The sequence below is a fragment of the Aureococcus anophagefferens genome, assembly GCF_000186865.1.
Source record: "Aureococcus anophagefferens unplaced genomic scaffold AURANscaffold_38, whole genome shotgun sequence".
NCBI classification, from domain to species: domain Eukaryota; class Pelagophyceae; order Pelagomonadales; family Pelagomonadaceae; genus Aureococcus; species Aureococcus anophagefferens.
In genome coordinates this window covers 351426-368982 of record NW_008705595.1, presented here as the reverse complement: position 1 = coordinate 368982, position 17557 = coordinate 351426, and the positions used below count along the sequence as shown (strand labels likewise).

Below are 17557 nucleotides of genomic sequence, written 5' to 3'. Positions count from 1 at the left end.
ATGTGTTTGGCATATTCGGGCCATGTTTTCATTCTGAGGTGAAGAGTTTTTACACCATCATGATGGTAATCCTTAGCTGCCAATGTGTCTACTGTGCTCTTGTATGAGCTGTAGTCTCCTAATACCTTCTGAGCTTCGAGCATGCGACTCAAGAATTGGCCGTGTTCCTTGCTGGGTGTTTGACCGTCAGTGTGGCAGCATTGCATTTTGAGCTGTGGGTTGTCTCTTGAAAATAGCCAATTGTCCCGGGGCCCGCCACAGGCCGGTTCCCGGACATTTATCCATTCCTCCCCTCCAAAGAAGATTTTCGTGCACTCCAGGCGCACAATAATATAGGGGGTGTCCGCGACAGCCGATAACTCGTACTCGAGTACGAGATATATCTCCTGTCTCTCTCCTCTGTATCCTGCATATCCCAGGTGGCTGATATATCTGGCGGCTATATATATATCACCTGCACACCACCCGCGCTGACACCGATTAACGTCACCTGAGAGAAGAACAAACTCCCAAATGTCGCAGTCGCAGGCGGTAGACATCCCCGGCTTTTTAAGGGCCACGGGCGCTTCTGCCTCGAAATCCCGGGCAAATCCCTGGCAATCAAAGACCCTTGGCACGTCGCAAGCCACAGGTTAGATATGAACTCTGATTTACGCTCAGGGTAGGTTCGTAGGCTGTGCTGGCGACTTTTGCGCTGTAGATATTACACTGCAACGGGTCACGGATGGCCCGAGTATATCAAACCTTGGTCCGACGCTGTCTGACTTCCGCAAAAAGCTCCTCGACCTCGATAGTACGGCTGATGCAAAGGACATGACCTCCACATCGCCCTCAAGGGCAGCCAAAGGAACGGTGGAAGTACCATTCCGTTGTATCCTCCGCGCACGAGAAGAAGCGGACCTCGTGAAACTGATGCTGCGACGCCACCGCGAAGGGCGTTTGTTTGACAGAAATTTTGTAGCAAGTCAGGCTAACAACGACTCAACGCTGGGCGAATTCCCTAGCCGATGCTATGGCACAGTACGAGTGTGTTTTTCATGTTTTTGCGTATATGACTTGATCGAGCGGGCACGGAAGTGGGACGAAACTAACATGAAAATAGCAAATAATCACAGATGTGACGCAGCCGTGCCTCAAAGACAGGATGCTGTGTCGATCGGATCTGATTCACCGCTGAAGTCGAACTCGCACGCTGCTAAGATTGGCATGTGCACATCCATGGAAACGCCAGAGACATGCGCAATGATACGAGTGCAACATGCCATTTCTTGTCTGAGTACACTTGATATAGCAGAGCTGCGAAGCTATGTGTCACCTCCACTCGCAGTGGAAATAGTAACAACGGCATTATTTGTGCTGCTGACTGGCGGCCGGACGCTGAGATGGGCTGAAGCACGTCATGCTATGGCGAACGGTGAGACGTTTCTGCAAACAGCTGGGTCTCCTCGTGTTCTATTCATTATAGACGTATTCTGCTCAGTTTATAATAGACCTATTTGCTTCTAAAAAGTACTTCACCGGTGTAGGCGGGCGCTTCTAGACTTTGACTGTGACTCAATCACGCCCCTTGTTGAACGTGTCCTCGAACCCTATATCAGCAAGAGCATTTTCCACCCAGTAGCGATGGTTCACGTCAGCGCTTCTGCATCCAGGGCGTGTGCTTGGGTACTGGGGATGCTTGAGGCTCACAAGTGGCGTGTCGGACGTGGTCATGAACGCTTGGATTCCCTGCCGGCTTCATTTCTTGGCTCTGCCGCAATGAATAAGAAGTCAATTGTGGACAAGACCTCTATTGCAGCAAAGAAAAATCATAGATATAACCTCGCAATGCGCGCACTTCGAAGTGGCGGTATAAGCACCAAAGACACTACAGCTTCGTTGGGTCGTCTTGGTGGGGGCTGCTGTACATCGTCGCCATGGTCTAATGTTGATTCCGCTTCGCATGCTATACCTCATCTGCCCCCCTTGAAAGACTGGTCCTCTACTTTGGCCTCATCTGCACAGTTGTCCCGCGTGGATTCACCTATGCTGCCACATTCCTCAAACCTGCTTTTTGCCCGAGCCGTGGACCTGCTTCCAGTAGAGTTGCAGGCTGTGGCACCCAACCAAAATCCATTTGCACTAGGGTATAGGCGGCATCGTGGACTGCCACGTCGCAAGCTGACGCAGCAAGAACGGGCAGCGCGGCTTGTGACACAGCGTCGCCAAATGGAACGACTCGCCTCGAGGCCGCAAGACAGGTTGATGAATGCCTACGAGAAGTCGAAGGACATGGGCAGTCAAGGAAGAAGGTCGTTTATTTGCTCGGATGGTTCAACTACGTTACCATATGAAATCATTGGGGAACCCTCACTTGAGCTCACCAGTCACAGTTTTATTGTCGCCCATGACTTATTCGACACGCTTGACGCGAGCAAAATATTTTTCCAGGCTATCGCCGATCACAATTCTGGTTGTCAAATTTTAGTATATAACTATGCCGGTCAAGCTGGTACGAGCTTCTCAGCCGACAGAGGCGATGGTGGTATCAATGTGATGTTGCATGCACAGCACCTTGCCGAGCTTCTACATCATGTCAACCTTTGTGGCGAAATGCTCTTATCTACGTCACCTTTCTTCTTGGTTGGTATAGGATATGGACTTAGCATTTGTGCCGAGCTCACCCACAATATTGGGATATATCACCTCACACTGAGGGGGCTTGTCAGCATCAATGGTGTTCCACAAGTCGACACTCAGTATGCAGCGATACTACATGCCGCTTTGGGCGCATTTGAACAGTTTCCCGCCGACCGTCCTGATTTGCCAATTTCATTCCTTTCACGATTTCAGTTCAGTGATGCATACCTTACACGTGTGCATCCGAATCTCGCTCTAAATATATACACTGCAGTTGCAAATCCCATTACGCTCGGAGGACGCCTTGCTCTATTACGCGGCGCTTTGGATGGCGCTAAGAACCTCTCACTTTCCAATATCCCTCTCCCCGTCATTGCATTGCAATCTACCGAGGGCGTACTTGTGACGCCATCAAACATGGAGGTGGTGTTACGTGGCCGCACAGTACACCATGTCTGGTCACATGAGACAGGAGCAGACAAAAACTGTTCATGTTTTGGAGCCCACGGGCGATCTTTGATACGCGACTCAATAGGCCGTGTTAGCGGAGTATCACACCGAGGGTGTGCAATATGGGTGAGCGCTGGTCACGAAGTGCGACAAGAGGCTACGAACATCGTTTTGGGTGTCTTCGCAGAAATTGCACCCCTTGCCTTCGAGGTCGAATCCAAACAACATGCGGATATTCGGCTCTTTGAACAAGGCACACGCTGCGATATACCTCACCGTCAGATGGAAGTGTTTGAATCAAGCGCATCCAATGACGGGTCCATCATCCCGGCTAAAGATATAGCAAGTGAGATCTCAAACTCGACGCCTCGACTGTTTGATAAGTCCGCTTCATGCATTTCGCCCCTGGTGTCAGTAGACTACCATGCAACCATTAACAACAATCTTCAAGTTGTTGGTACTGGCACAAATACTACCTCGTTTGATAATATAGATTCCCAAGATAAAGAACCTCTGGCAGGTGCTGTGATTTCAACAGAAATTCAAGTATGTGAAGAAAGCCTGGTGATGAGTAACGCAAGCGAGACGGACAGCTCCTTCAAACGAGACGCCACTGACGTTAACGTTCTTCCTATTGCTATGCAATCCAATCCAATTGAGACAATTGAGACGCCGATTTGCTATGAAATCCACTTCAGCATAGTCATCTTAGACATATCTCCACAAGAACTTACAAAGAAAGTTCTCAGAACATTATGTGGACACATTGCCAATCGAATAGAGCGTTTGGGCGGTGGCTCTGTAGATCTTTCTGTCACCTTGCGCGCTGGGTCCCTGATCCTTGATGTGAAAGCATCTGCCGAACTGAACAAGAATACAGCTTGCGCATTATCTTCAGATATATCATCAAGACGCCAATTTTTACCAGAACCATGGGGTACCCACACCAGTTTTGCCGTGTCAGTAAATCGACTCCCCGCAATAAAAAATGCCGCGAGACAAACTGAAGCGCCATCTCCATCCCAGGCTCTATCACAAGAGCAATCATTCATCTCCGAGAATCCAAGGTGTATTGGGCAGTATGCAGATTTTGTTGATAGCGCAGAGGACGCCATATCATCAGCATACACCAACCCAAACCCATACGAAACAAAGCACCAACTAGCAGCATTGAAGGAGAGAGAATTTATTGAGATGCAGCGTCAAGTTGAGGTCGATATTGCAGAGGCGCACCTGGTTGAAGGTGGTATCACCCCGGCCTACAAAACTCCACCCGGTGTCGCTGCTCCAATAGTACACCCACCACCAACATCATATAGAGAGCATGATATATCCGAGATAATGAATCGCAACGATCCAGAAAATATGTTTGCTTCAAGAACAAAACCACCGAATTCCAACGGAGTTGGGACCAATCTAGGGGCTTCGGATCGGGAAATCAAAGGGGAACTAAACTCGGCGCAGCTAGTTCGGGAGTTTTCCATCTTCAAACTCATATCTCCTTAGGGCTTCTCTTCGGTTTCAGTATTCTTCACTGCAGATACTCCCAACTATCAACTCAGATGATTCGGTACGATGGAGCCAGCCGCTCCTGGGACGGCATGGGCGGGGTTGCGCCCCATGGGCGGGGTTGCGCCCGAGCTCAGTCCTGCGGTCCCGGTCCATTGGCTCGGGAGTGCACCGGTCAGACCCTTGGCGATAACTGCGTCCTGTCTCACTCTCTCATCACGTCACGCGATGGTTGCTGGACCGCACGTCACGCGATGGTTGCTGGATCGAAGCGGGGCTGCGTGGGTTCGAGTTCCTGGCGTGGAGACAGTCCCGCGGACTCGGCGGGTCCCCCGGAACGAGTCGGGCTGAGCCGCTGCAGCGGTCCGCTGCACTATCTCTCTGTCCGCGTCTCGTACCGGTAGCGCTCGGAGGTTGCTCACGACAAAATGCAGCTCGGCCGACTGGGTCAATGAGGAACAATCTCTGACCCAATCTCTGACGCAAGGGCACTGCATCCCTTCCCAGTCTCCTCAACTCCTCGTTCTGCCCCCCACGCGCTCGTCACAGCGCCATGTCTTCTCGTGTGCCCTACTCATCCTCGCGGACCTCGAGGCCACTGGGGGCGTTGCACAACTTCTGCATACGCGCAGGACCGCGGCGTTGCAAAGACGGGTAGGCCATCGTTTCGAGAAGAGCCTACAGAGCGAACCTGTGAGGAATCGTGGTTCTAGAAGGCCGATATTTTCCCAGACGTCCTTTACGGGTGGGTTCATCACACTTCAAAGTAAGTTAGATACGCTGCCATGACCCTGTTTTGGTCCAAGACCCGACCCTATTATAGTACGAGAAATTGAAAAGGCCGAGCGCAAAGTATTCAACCCGACTCTACCTCAACATACCTTCAAGTTACCTCAGGATATGTATACTAGCCCACGATACTATTACTAGCCCCCGAGGGGGGTAGGGGTTCGGGAGCACGGGCTACTAGTCGTCTCCAGTAGTGTCAATTCAGCCAAACCCAGTCAGGCTAGATCAGCACTGCCGTTCTGTCAAAATAAACATTGCTACTGCTTCGATCCGGGACCCGGTGGGCCATAAGCCCAGGAGGAAGATTCTCCTGTATCTGCCCTACTGTCCTTATTTCCCCTTCTTGCAATGAGCCTGAGTTCAGTCCCAAGATCCCCACTTTAGTATGGGGCCCCTTTCTCCTTTCCCTGTAAAGAATCTAAGTCCCGTACATCATTACTGCGAGTCAACACCGTCTTACTGCAAGTGTCAAAACGGTCGACGAGAAATTAGATGAGTCTGTTCTACGTCTGGACGAGAGGACGGAGAAGCTGCCCAAGAAGCTCAAGGACCAGAAGGATTTCACTTCCGGAGCAGATTTTATTAGTGGGCATGTAGCGGGAATTGTCCCTAAGCACAAGGAAGGATTGAAGACGCTCATCACAGAAACCATGGAAGGGACTAATAGCGAGATTAAAGTATCCTCTGCCGATTTATCCAAAGTGACAGAGAACCTCTCAAGTACTGTTGGTAGGGTAACTACCCTCACCAAAGCGGCCACTCAGTTAGAGGCCGCAAAAATATCATCGAGTACCTCACCTACCGTAAATGCAGTTTTGTAAGTGATCGCGCTTTTCTCGTATCATCCGTGGCCGCTACATTCCAATACGGCGTATGCTCTCTAGCGGCTAACGGCCATGTCATTTGATCCCACCCATCTACCATCGCGGGTCGGTAGAAGATCTCAGCACAACGGTTTCGCCAATCGCACCCCAAAATCATCTATTGAAAGGACGACCCGCACAACTACTGCTGGACGCACTCCCACCACGGATAATGACACCATGCGATTCCTGGCGGAAATCGGTCCTCGACGCATAACTGGTCGAAACAGGGAACGAGAAGTTGAAGACCGCAACCCCCAGGGATCTACTCGTAAAAGGATCGCCCATGACACAGCAAGATTAGCAAGCCTCTCACATGATGCTAATTTCCGCAGCACTAGGAATTGGTCTGCGGCAAGCTCTCGACGACCACATCGTTCACGAGCGACTCGTAATGCGCCGAATCTCCCCCAGATCAATCCCGAGCGGAGATCTCGCAATACGTCCACCCTACCCATGGCTAACCATGGTGAAATTTGCGCCTCTCGACGCAGAACAACACTTTGTGGAGCTTGCACCATGGCCGGGCTAAAACCAGGGAATCCACGATGGCAGAACCAGGATGCGTATCTGATATCTGAAGATCTACAATCTAACACCAACCAGCACTGCTTTGCAGTTCTAGACGGACATGGAGAAGTCGGCCATTTGGTCTCTCAGCATTGCCGCGAACAATTATGTGCACATTTCCTAGAATCGGATCTAAACATGAATCGTTCCTTCCGCGTTATGCAGCAGGTACGACATGATGTACTTAATATGCAAGCATGCCACCCCCCCCGCCAGGATTTAAATGACAGCAACTTTGACGTCAGATGCAGCGGTGCTACGTGTGTATTTATGTACATAAACGGCACCAGCCTCAAAGTGGCAAACATCGGTGACTCCCGAGGTGTCCTTGGGCACGTGCATAATGGGAGCATCTGTGCCATTCCGCTGACATCTGATCACAAGGTTTGCAAATCATTCCCTTTAACCACCAAATTGTCTATGGCTTATCTTTGAATCTCCACAGCCCGATAGACCTGATGAGCAACGTCGCATTCTAGCATAGTTGTGTTCAGCTAGTCGTAGGACATGGCAGCAATGGACCGATCCCTGTGCTTTTTGGCCCTCCGAGGGTTTGGTATAGGAGGTCTTGTGGTGTGCGTCGTATTATTATATAAGTGATAGCTATAGGCATCAAAATCATGGCGACAAATGGGCTTGGCAATGAGTAGATCTTTTGGGGACTCGATTGTTCACGGTTTCTGGGGGGGGGGGGGGGGGGCTTCTCTCAGACTTGCCATAGGTCTGGGTGTATCCTGCGAACCGGAAATTACAGACCATCGTATAGATGAAAGCGATGCATTCCTCATTTGGTTGGTATCTTTCTTTGGCAACCGCCGCTCTTAGGAATCCATCTACAGTGCAACGGACGGCGTTTGGGATGTCATTGACAATAACCAGGCTGCGCAGATCGTGCATTCTCATCTGACTTCGCGGTACGCCCGTCCCTTATCCCAACCCCAACACACAACCGATTGTAGATCGGGAGAATGGGACCCAAGCGAAGCTGCGCACATGCTCTGCATGTCAGCTCGAAGGCGATGGGAGAGCCTCTCACCCATGATTGACGACATCACCGCCCTTGTTGTTGATCTTCACAAGCTTACTGGTCGACTGCGGTGAGTGCAAAATTTGCAAATGGGAAGTATCTGGAAATTTGCAAATGGGAAGTATCTGCAATATACAACTCGCAAAGCAAATAGTCACTCTACATGGCAATCTGCGTGGATAGCAAGCGCGGGACCGCCAGCCTGGTGGAAGCCAGGCGCCTGAGAGATAATTACAGCAGTGAAAGCTTCGCGCACGCAACAACGGTCAGTCTTGTTTGACGTGGAGGGGGAGTCTGTGCAGGGGAAATCCTCTGCCGCGCACCCTGGCCCCCGGGCCGGCCAGTGGCCACGGGGCGCCTGGCTGTGGGTTGGCGCATGATGGCCAACCATGATATGCGGGGCCGACCTTCGGTGGGCTTGTGGATTTATGGTCGGGATCGCCGCCAAAATAATTCAAGTAGAGAGGCAGAGAGACTTCTGTAGGTGGGTCACGGTTTATACTATTAGAGTGACGTAACTAGACTTACCTGGCTTTTCTCTGCTATACTATCGGGCTATCCAGCACCATGCACACTCCGACTGCGGTGTCGCGAGGTGTAAAGAAAGAGGAAAGGAGCGATGTCCAGATCAGGGGGGGCGGGGCACACCAAGTAGGTGATACGCGCCCCCCGTCCTTCGGCGCTTGCTCCTCCAAGGATAAATAGAGCGCCCTGGACGCGGTGGTGGTACCCGCTGGCTTCGGGGGGACGAACTTCGCGCGGTAGAGCCCAGCGCGTCGCGTTTTGGCGACCGCGCGCGGTCGTGCCAGAACGGCGAGCGGGTCGGGATCCAGTAGATCGACGGCGTTGGATACGGCCTCTGCGTCGCCTGGCGCTCTGGCTACGTGGTAGCAGAGATTGGCGCACGGCTGATTTTTCCGCGGCCGTCTATGATTTTTCCGCATCCGCTGAAAGTGCGCGGATTTTAGCCCTGGTTGAAGGCAAGGAGGCCTAAAGCGGGGCCCGGCTGTGAGCTCGGAGAGCCGGTTTCGGCGCGCGTCGTCGCTTCGTGCACGCCGCTCTGGGCTTTGGCGCTGGCGACGAGGCCCTGACACCCCTGGACGTCCTCGAAGCTGCTTTGAACGCGGATCTCGCGCGTGTCGACGAACGTCTGGCCGTTACAAGGGCGTCTACCGCCTGCGACAGTGCTTCGAGCGCCGCTCAGACGGCCCCAACGCTGCGCCAGGCGTAGCCCGTCGAGTGCGACGCTTGTCTGGTATCTCCTGGCGTGTCGGACCGCGACGCGGCGCCGCGGAGCGACCGGAATTGTTCGGGACCTTGTGAAAACGCTCCGGAACTACCGAAAGACGTCTTTGAGCGGCATCGGGTCGACGAACACGCCGGCCGTGCTGGTGTTTGACGTGTCAGGCAGCGACGACGCACCAATTGACTCGATCGGACGCGCAAATGCGGTCATCGAGGTCGACTGACGCCCCACAGGGCCCCGAGACCTGATTCGGCCGGTGCGGCCGGTGGACGCGGGCGAGCCATGGGGACGCGCCACGGGTCACCATGGCGTCGCTGTGGCGCGTTTTGAGCTTCGGGCGTCTACACTAGACTAGTGGGGCCCATGGGCGCCAGGGGCGCCGCCGGGCCTGGTCAGTTTTCTACATGAGGGATGCTGCCCCCCCTGATCTGGACATCGCTCAAAGGTATCTTCACGTATCTTCAACACCCAACATTGCACTTTTCCCTTGCCAACGGCTGCCCTTCACATTGCACTTCAATACTATGCTCACTTTATCTCAGTTGTCGGTAATCTAGGATTCCGGCTACATTGCACCCTAGCGAGATAGTAAACTCAGGGACAGGGAGGCAGCCTAGTGGGGCTGCCCTGCTGCCCGAAGGTTAACTATCGAGGCTAGTGGGTGCTAGAACTGACTTAAGAAGGAGGCACGGTACCGCACAGACAAACTGCGAGGTTATTATAATGTACGAAGACGGGGAAGGGAGGAGAGTATCACAGGAGCATGTAATCCTAGTTAGGATATTGGTTGCTCATTTGTTGTTTGGGCGCAGGACATTTTAAGCGCGCTCTGTACACATACTACTAGCGGGAGGGTAGGCTTAAATAGACGGGAGTATAACAGAGGAACACCGGATGAAGTGGTTGATAGCCGACCGATGTTCGGACAAGACTATCACCGTATTGCTCCTTTTGCGCGAAGCTTCATTGGTTTGCGACGAGCTCGATCAATCCGTCATGATTGCATATGAGTATCTTCGTGTTTTGATAACACGATCAATCTTCAAATCGCATGAATTAATCATCGAGTTGCTGTATTTGTTAGCGGCACATGTCCTACCTGGGATGGGATCATTTAGATTACATCTTCCCCTTCTTGCACTTCTGTCCGAACTGCGTGGGCGGGCAGGATCAAACACTCGGTTGTGCTGGTTGGTGGAGAACGTTATTATTTCGCTGTTTTCTCAGGGAAGACTTGGCAGAGATGGCATGCCTGTACACAAATCAACAGGAACACTTAGCCAGCTTCTTGATGTGAGGTCTGTGCATCAAGAATTGATGCAAGTAGCAGCGTCCCTAAGTAGTGGACGATGCTTCTCAACACAAAGTTGCCAGCATCTCCTGATTAGGTGCCAGGGTGCCACATTTATGTTTCGCAGTCTCATCCGTTCTGGAGCGTCTGACATTTTCGAGAAAGACGTGTTTAGTGTATTTGCCTTCGACTTACATATTACTCTTTTTGTTTTACCACGCCACATTTTCGCTGCCGCTCCTTTTGAAACGGCACTAGGTTCATTGTGTGGGCTTATCGAAGAGTTTACAACACTAAGCAACAGCATCGCAGCTACGTCTGAAATGTCCTGCACTCAACTGGTGATAATGAAAAGCTTCGTGGCTCATGTGCTTAAATGCACGGGAAAGTATCGGCAGGCTAGCTCATTTGTTCCTGAATTCTTAGGACACGTAATCAAGATACACGCCAGTGCCGCCCAGGCAAGCTTTGACACCAAAGAATCCAGCTTACAACTTGCAAAATTCCTAGCTAGGTATACTCCAAGTCTTTTACATGAGGAGTAAGAGACTCAGAGTGACCGTGCATGCCGATAGGCGCTTGACGACGGACCAGCTTCATGATCTCCTTAAAACTGCAACCACCCACCCAATAAATTCAGTCTCAGACACGGCTACAGGGAAATCTGCGAGACTCACCCAGCTGACAGAGGTCGTTCGTATAGACCGGAGCATTGCATTGAATGTCAAGCTCGGTGTAAGTAATTTAGTCAACGGAGATATATCTGATTCAAGATGATATCATATATAGAACAGGTCGGCAAGGTCTGCAGCAGAGCTAGTCTTGGTTCCGAAGAACGACTAATGGAAGGGATAGACCTGAACCGCAACATTTGGGTGTTAGATATGCGATCCCGATGTATCTCAGCCCTGCATCGTGGCGCTTTGGAGTCTGACCATGCACTTTCGGTGGTGACGGTATTTGAGATCACTATCTATCTCATCCATGTGCATCGAGTGTCGCTGCGCCCACATGTAAACATCTCTGTAAGTGGACAACGCATCGGTTTGACCGAAACACTATTATAGGTGCTGACGAATTTCTTGCATGTGGCTATGCGAACTTTAGGAAGCCCGGGCGTTCGGGGGGAGGCTCGTCTCGTTTAGTCCGTGTCTGAACGCTGATGTCCATGACTGATGAATCTGATGGTTTTCTCATAGGCCTTGATCGACGTGCTGCTGGCGGGGGGGGGGCTAGACATAGAGAGTCACAACTCTGTCTTCAAGTCTGACGTGAGTTGCCACTTGCTTGTGTCGAGACTGGTACCTTCAAGATCGGCAGTTTCACTCCTCGAGTAAGCACTAGTTATGATAGATTTCTAATTTCAAAAATTAGGTGGCTTCTTGATGACCAAATTGATCACTACAGACACAAGGTGCCATCGCCCACATCTAACTCAGTGCTTTTTGAATGTTATTTATTTCATCAATAGGCACTATGTGATTCCATGCTTTATGTGGCAGCTCCAGTGCATCATAATCATCAATTACCCTCTTTTTTATTTACATAGGAAGCTGACATTGGAGAGCTTGTAAATACTATTTGCTCAATTTGATATGACTACCACGTGCCCTGCAGGTCCCCTTTGTAACGTTACGTATCCTCAGTCGCCTGCTTTACAAATCAGTACCGACCTTCATTATCGACCCAAGCCAATCCGAAGGTATTTCATGGATGCTGATAAGAGTACTCTGGGAACACAACAGTCACCCAACGAGTCACATGCGTTTTAGCTCCCTAGACTTATTGCCCTCATTGCCTTCATTGCACACATTCGATGCTATTCACTCAGAAACCTTAGCAAAAATCATTGATCGTGTCCGATGCACCCCGCGGGGTTTTACCTCCTTGCGGGCGTGGCAAACTGCAACAATGGGTATTACCGCACTCCTTCTTTCAATTGCGTGGTCTATTGATGAGGTGCATATTCTTGGCCCGGTGGCCATTTCAGTCCACGGTCTTTTGTTACATGCCTCGATTTTTACCGTGGACTATTCTCTTGATTGTATTTCAGGGTCGTGCGTTTTCATTCCACGCGTATTTCCCCCCAGAGATAGCTTGTCATTATCTCTTTCGAGGGACTCGTTCTGGGCTTGTCGTATTATGATGGCATATCCGCGGCGTTTTCAATCAGGCAATCAGATACTGCCCCCCAATACGCCCCAATATCAACTCAAGTATGACACTCCAAAACGCTTGCGGCGTCATCCTGCGGCGACTGTCAAGTTGCACTACCCCCCACCGACGCGCTATGCAATGTAGGGCCTTATGCGTTTCTTGCATATTTGTTTCGTGTCGGACTAGATATACGCAATCAAATATTTGATAAAACCCAACATCCAGTTCCCTGGGCAACGGCGCCTCTGAAACGCACTTCTGACCCCACTTCGGTTATCTACAGGCCAGCTCTCCATACTTGGCTCCTCTAGGGGAACACCATGTATGTATTTCCAATCGCCACCAGACAGACAAGCTCAAAACGTTACCTCCTGAGAGCGTGAAAAGACTGAACTTGTATTGCTAGGCTCGTAGGTACGACGCCTTCAAACACATCACAGTAAGTTGTGCACCACGGCTATATAGGATTTTGACAGAGAGAGTCCTGTGTATCCTCTTGCAGATATATAAAGCCCAGAAACAACGCCGCATCTCAGGTAGCATTTCGTAGACCCATATTGGCAGACAATCTGTATTATCGGTACCGCTACTCAGTGTGGATTGAGCCACAAACATGTTTTGTCATTTATCAGTTCTCATCAGGCACAGCGAAGCTTGTTGTGCATGGGTGACAGGTGCCACAGGCACCATCGCTTTTCACAGAGCAGCTCGAGCTATCTGTTTGATTTCTAGACTTCGCCATCTGATGAGTGCCAAAGACGCACTACTGGCTCATATCACCACAACTCACCTGCCGCTATTAATGAACTTCAGCATGAAACTTAACCTTACACTCACTGGAGTCATTGTTTCTTCCTTTGGGGATTTTTTGAACTGCGTGGAAACGTCATCGTCTGTATTTGAGTTGATGTGGGAGTACGCCAGGATTCGTGAGTGTGTACAAACAACTCAGCACACATATAACGTTGCCTTCGGTGCGGGAAGCCACGTTTTGGCCTCACTCGAAAAACGCTTTGACAAGAACATCAAAAGGAAGGCAGGATTGCAGCGAATCAGAAGTCATAGGAGTTTGGCTGAGATGCGCGCCATCACGGTGTTGAATTTTACCATCTTGCGAAACTCACAGCGGTCTCGTCTACCGACACCCTTGCACATTACAATTATCCGAGCTTGGGTGCGACTGGGACAATCCGTCAAGTTCTTAGAGCTTCATCGTGGTAGAGGCATGAGGGTCGTGGACAGAATCTGGGGCCAGCTAAGGTCCTCGGTACAATTCTGCGTATATGCACCAGTGGTCCTTTTTGACACCCTCACAGGTCTTCAGCGCCAATCCCTTCCGTCAAATTTTCAGTTCGGGGCCCTTCCTCTGATTATGCTTGCTTTAAAAAGCCAGGATTGCGAGTGTCGTGTGCTCTATTTCGCTTCTTTAGTGCCACACCGTTTACTGCCCAAGCGTAGTGTGGCGTAAATATCTGGGTCTAGTCGCGGGCTACTGTTCGACTACGGGGGGGGGGGGGCAGTGCGCGAAACAACCGACGCCTAGGCCGGCCCGTACGAAATAAGAAAATAATATTTATTAATTAAATCCGAGTCCGGCCAGCGGCCGGAGGGACGTGTACTACACCTACTATACTACAGTACAGCACGCTACTCTACCACTACCCCCGGGGAAGCGTCGAGCCGGGAGGGGGCCACCACAACCAGCAGTTTTATTTGGTAACATATCCCGCCGGCGCCGGGATATGTTAAACGCCGCTTCAACTTGGACTTCAACCTCAAACCTTGCACTTCAACAGGGGCCTCAGCATATGTTCAATAGTATTGGCTGCCGGGATGATAGGTGGTCTAAACTCACTAGCTCGCTACCGGAAACATATTGTACTGCCGCAAATGCAATTATATTATAAGTGATAAAGCGGCGAATATCGCCCTTAGAACGCGAGTGTGATTAAGCACAATCAAAGTGCGCTTGGCGATAAGCCAGCTACCTAGGGAGCCTACATTCCGCTCCTAGGGCTATGCTACCCTAACTCGGGACTATGCTATCCTCCCTATGCTGGGACGCTCATACTGGCCTATGCTGGCTATGCTCAGTCTGCCTTATACTGGCTATGCTCATGCTATACTATGCTGGTGCTTCATACTAGCATACTCGGATTCTAACAATACTGGCCTATGCTGGCTATGCTCAGTCTGCCTTATACTGGCTATGCTCATGCTATACTATGCTGGTGCTTCATACTAGCATACTCGGATTCTAACACGGTATATACTTTTTCTTTTCAGTATCCTTTGGTATAGTTTGTGTTGTGCTTTGGTGATCCGTTCGGCTTGCAGGTTTTCCGATAGCCGCGTTGCGTTATCTTGGATGATGCTCGATGCTATGTCGTGTCCATGTATTGAGTGGACGTTTCTACTATCGGATCGTTCATCATCTGTTCATTCATTGTGCTGTATTGATAGAGCAATTATCATTCTGACAGTGACAATTTGCAGCCATGGTTCATGTTCTTTGATTGCAATCCACTTGGTATTCTTGAAGGTTTTTAGTGGCATTATGCAGTTTGAAATGTATTGAGTGGACGTTTCTACTATCGGATCGTTCATCATCTGTTCATTCATTGTGCTGTATTGATAGAGCAATTATCATTCTGACAGTGACAATTTGCAGCCATGGTTCATGTTCTTTGATTGCAATCCACTTGGTATTCTTGAAGGTTTTTAGTGGCATTATGCAGTTTGAAACACTGTGAATAAACGATGGACTTCCTGTCTGCGAATCTCCGCGACGCCACGAGTGCTTCTCGAGGTCGCTCTACAATCAAAGTGCGCTTGGCGATAAGCCAGCTACCTAGGGAGCCTACATTCCGCTCCTAGGGCTATGCTACCCTAACTCGGGACTATGCTATCCTCCCGGATAGGCTATGCTGGGACGCTCATACTGGCCTATGCTGGCTATGCTCAGTCTGCCTTATACTGGCTATGCTCATGCTATACTATGCTGGTGCTTCATACTAGCATACTCGGATTCTAACAATACTGGCCTATGCTGGCTATGCTCAGTCTGCCTTATACTGGCTATGCTCATGCTATACTATGCTGGTGCTTCATACTAGCATACTCGGATTCTAACAATAAGTTATGTGCAAAGGGAAGCGAGTCATTCACGTATCGATCTCGTCTCCACATAAGAATGAACTAGCCGATCGAATAGTCTTTCAAGAGGCACCAGAAGTTATCAAAGCCCAATCTTGGCAAAGAACTCAAGTACCTGCTAGACAGCTACCAGGACCAGGGCACTCCCTTGAAATCTTGAATTGAATTGCAAGGTGTACGACCTCTTTCCTGCCGGCCAGTCCACCCAGAACGCATCCGAGAACGGCCGAATACCGGCGACTCCCACCGACTTGATTGTAGAACCGACACGGTAGGGCATTTTGCTACTCCAAAGTCTTTAGTAATTTGAAGAGGCCGGCCGCTTCTCGAATGCGAGAAAACCCAATGCAGAAAGCCTGCACTTCAACGAAAAGATCATTGACGTCGACAATCTTGTTCCTTATCAGAGACTGTAAAAAAACACAGACTAACCGCACTAAGCGATTCTGATAGTACTTGTCATCTATGTTCTCACACGAGGAAATGCAGTTGGAAATATACACACGAATAAATTCGGCGGGAAGTTCAGCCACCCCATCAGTCGTGAGCCGATTAACTACCTCCATCGAGTGGAGTGACATGTCCATTTTCACAAGAGCGGAGAGGTACTCTGGGAGAATCGGTGATCCCATGAGCTTAAGCAAGCACTGAATGGCAACCATCGGATTATTCTCTACGACTTCAGGTAATTGATGCGGCGCCAATCCGCTCTGTATCACCTGGCTTGATGCACCAGCTAGTGCTGCAAGCGTCTGCTGCTGCTGCGAGGGCGGAAGCGGTGACTGATACGCGCGCGTCAACAAGAACCAAAGCTCGTCACTGCCAACCGTGCTCTTTGACGGGCAAAAATGTACGAATCGGGTGGTTGGACGCGTATGTAGCCACTCTGTTTGATGAAACTGAAGCGCGGGGGGTGGGGGGCGGGGAAACTCGGGAGAGAAATCAAATTCTGGAAGTGCCATGAGTCCCTACGAACTGAGGTTGCCGCCGCCTTGACAGCGAGGTCGTGGGCTTCTGACGCCGCGGCGGCGGGAGAGAGTTGCCTTGAGTGAAGCTCTAGCTGTTGGAGAAGCAATCACTACAGGCACCATCCCAGTCGGGATTATTAGTTTGATCAGGAGGCGCCCCAAAAAAAATTACCAGACGCCATCCCCGGTTCTTGGTGCCGGCCACCGGCGCCCACCCACCCACCTCCCGACCAATCAACGAGCTCCTTTGTCGTTGGTTGCCTTCAAGTTGCCGCGCCACGCGCCGCTGGGCGATCGCTGAATTGCCACACCGCGCGCGTGGGACCGCGCTCTCGGACCGCGCGGCGCCGCGGTTCGACCGGGAGTCGCCGGTGCCGCTGCAGGAGCCGCCACCGTGCGGCCGCGGTTCCGCCGACGAACGCCGGGCGCGGCCCGACTCGACGAGGACACCGCCGTGCTCCATGGCACCTATTCCCGACTCCCGGTGCGACGCGGGACGCGGGACGCGCGCGGCCTCCACATGCGCGCGCGCGCGTTACAAGTACTCTTTAAATACACTCTGGATTTTTGAAACCCGACCTCCGGGCCCACCCACCCACTGGGGGATGCCGTCGGATCTTTTGTCCGTGGGCGCCTCCCGGTTTGATCACTTTTGCTAGGAACACAGGTCTAAAAAATAGTACACCAGGGAGCAGCCCAGCCGCTCGTGAAGCATGACGCGCCGCCGTCGTCGCTGCCCCCCCGGCCCGACCATGGCGGGCCCGCTGCTCGTCTGGGAGTCCGGCGCGACGTTGTCCGTGCACGGCTTGACGGTGGCGCATTCCGGCCGTCCCATCCAGTCTCGGCTGGCGGCGGCGACTTCAGGTCGTGCGCGAGCACGCTGGTTCGGCACCCCCTGGCATCTCTGGGTTC

At 51.3% G+C, this 17557-nt stretch overlaps 5 protein-coding genes across 5 annotated transcripts; 3 read left to right on the top strand and 2 right to left on the bottom strand.

The window, feature by feature from the left end:
- Window positions 1-377: 377 nt before the first annotated feature.
- On the top strand, window positions 378-5508 carry AURANDRAFT_72581 (hypothetical protein; the record flags this gene model as incomplete). The annotated part of the gene is made up of 8 exons (XM_009042829.1): window positions 378-661; window positions 1116-1335; window positions 1466-1509; window positions 1653-3526; window positions 3590-4436; window positions 4475-4859; window positions 5086-5344; window positions 5402-5508. The coding sequence occupies 8 exons, from the start codon at window positions 639-641 to the stop codon at window positions 5506-5508; spliced, it is 3759 nt and encodes a 1252-aa protein (XP_009041077.1).
- Window positions 5509-5870: 362 nt separating this feature from the next.
- Window positions 5871-6751, bottom strand: AURANDRAFT_67406 (hypothetical protein; the record flags this gene model as incomplete). Its single annotated transcript, XM_009042825.1, has 3 exons — window positions 5871-6027; window positions 6161-6165; window positions 6338-6751. 3 exons carry the CDS (start codon window positions 6749-6751, stop codon window positions 5871-5873), a joined length of 576 nt encoding a protein of 191 aa, XP_009041073.1.
- Window positions 6752-7316: 565 nt separating this feature from the next.
- On the top strand, window positions 7317-7901 carry AURANDRAFT_67405 (hypothetical protein; the record flags this gene model as incomplete). The annotated part of the gene is made up of 4 exons (XM_009042830.1): window positions 7317-7373; window positions 7410-7476; window positions 7522-7595; window positions 7626-7901. The coding sequence occupies 4 exons, from the start codon at window positions 7317-7319 to the stop codon at window positions 7899-7901; spliced, it is 474 nt and encodes a 157-aa protein (XP_009041078.1).
- Window positions 7902-9967: 2066 nt separating this feature from the next.
- Window positions 9968-15637, top strand: AURANDRAFT_67404 (hypothetical protein; the record flags this gene model as incomplete). The annotated part of the gene is made up of 22 exons (XM_009042831.1): window positions 9968-10371; window positions 10462-10774; window positions 10875-11099; window positions 11159-11261; window positions 11432-11508; window positions 11564-11697; window positions 11739-11802; window positions 11836-11871; window positions 11914-11934; window positions 11982-12066; window positions 12196-12360; window positions 12666-12793; window positions 12868-12917; window positions 12987-13057; window positions 13205-13781; window positions 13838-13950; window positions 14113-14237; window positions 14362-14364; window positions 14536-14752; window positions 14823-14838; window positions 14859-15063; window positions 15443-15637. The coding sequence occupies 22 exons, from the start codon at window positions 9968-9970 to the stop codon at window positions 15635-15637; spliced, it is 3327 nt and encodes a 1108-aa protein (XP_009041079.1).
- A 6-nt stretch (window positions 15638-15643) lies between these two features.
- On the bottom strand, window positions 15644-16784 carry AURANDRAFT_39088 (hypothetical protein; the record flags this gene model as incomplete). The annotated part of the gene is made up of 1 exon (XM_009042824.1): window positions 15644-16784. One exon carries the CDS (start codon window positions 16637-16639, stop codon window positions 15962-15964), a length of 678 nt encoding a protein of 225 aa, XP_009041072.1.
- Between the last annotated feature and the right edge of the window lie 773 nt (window positions 16785-17557).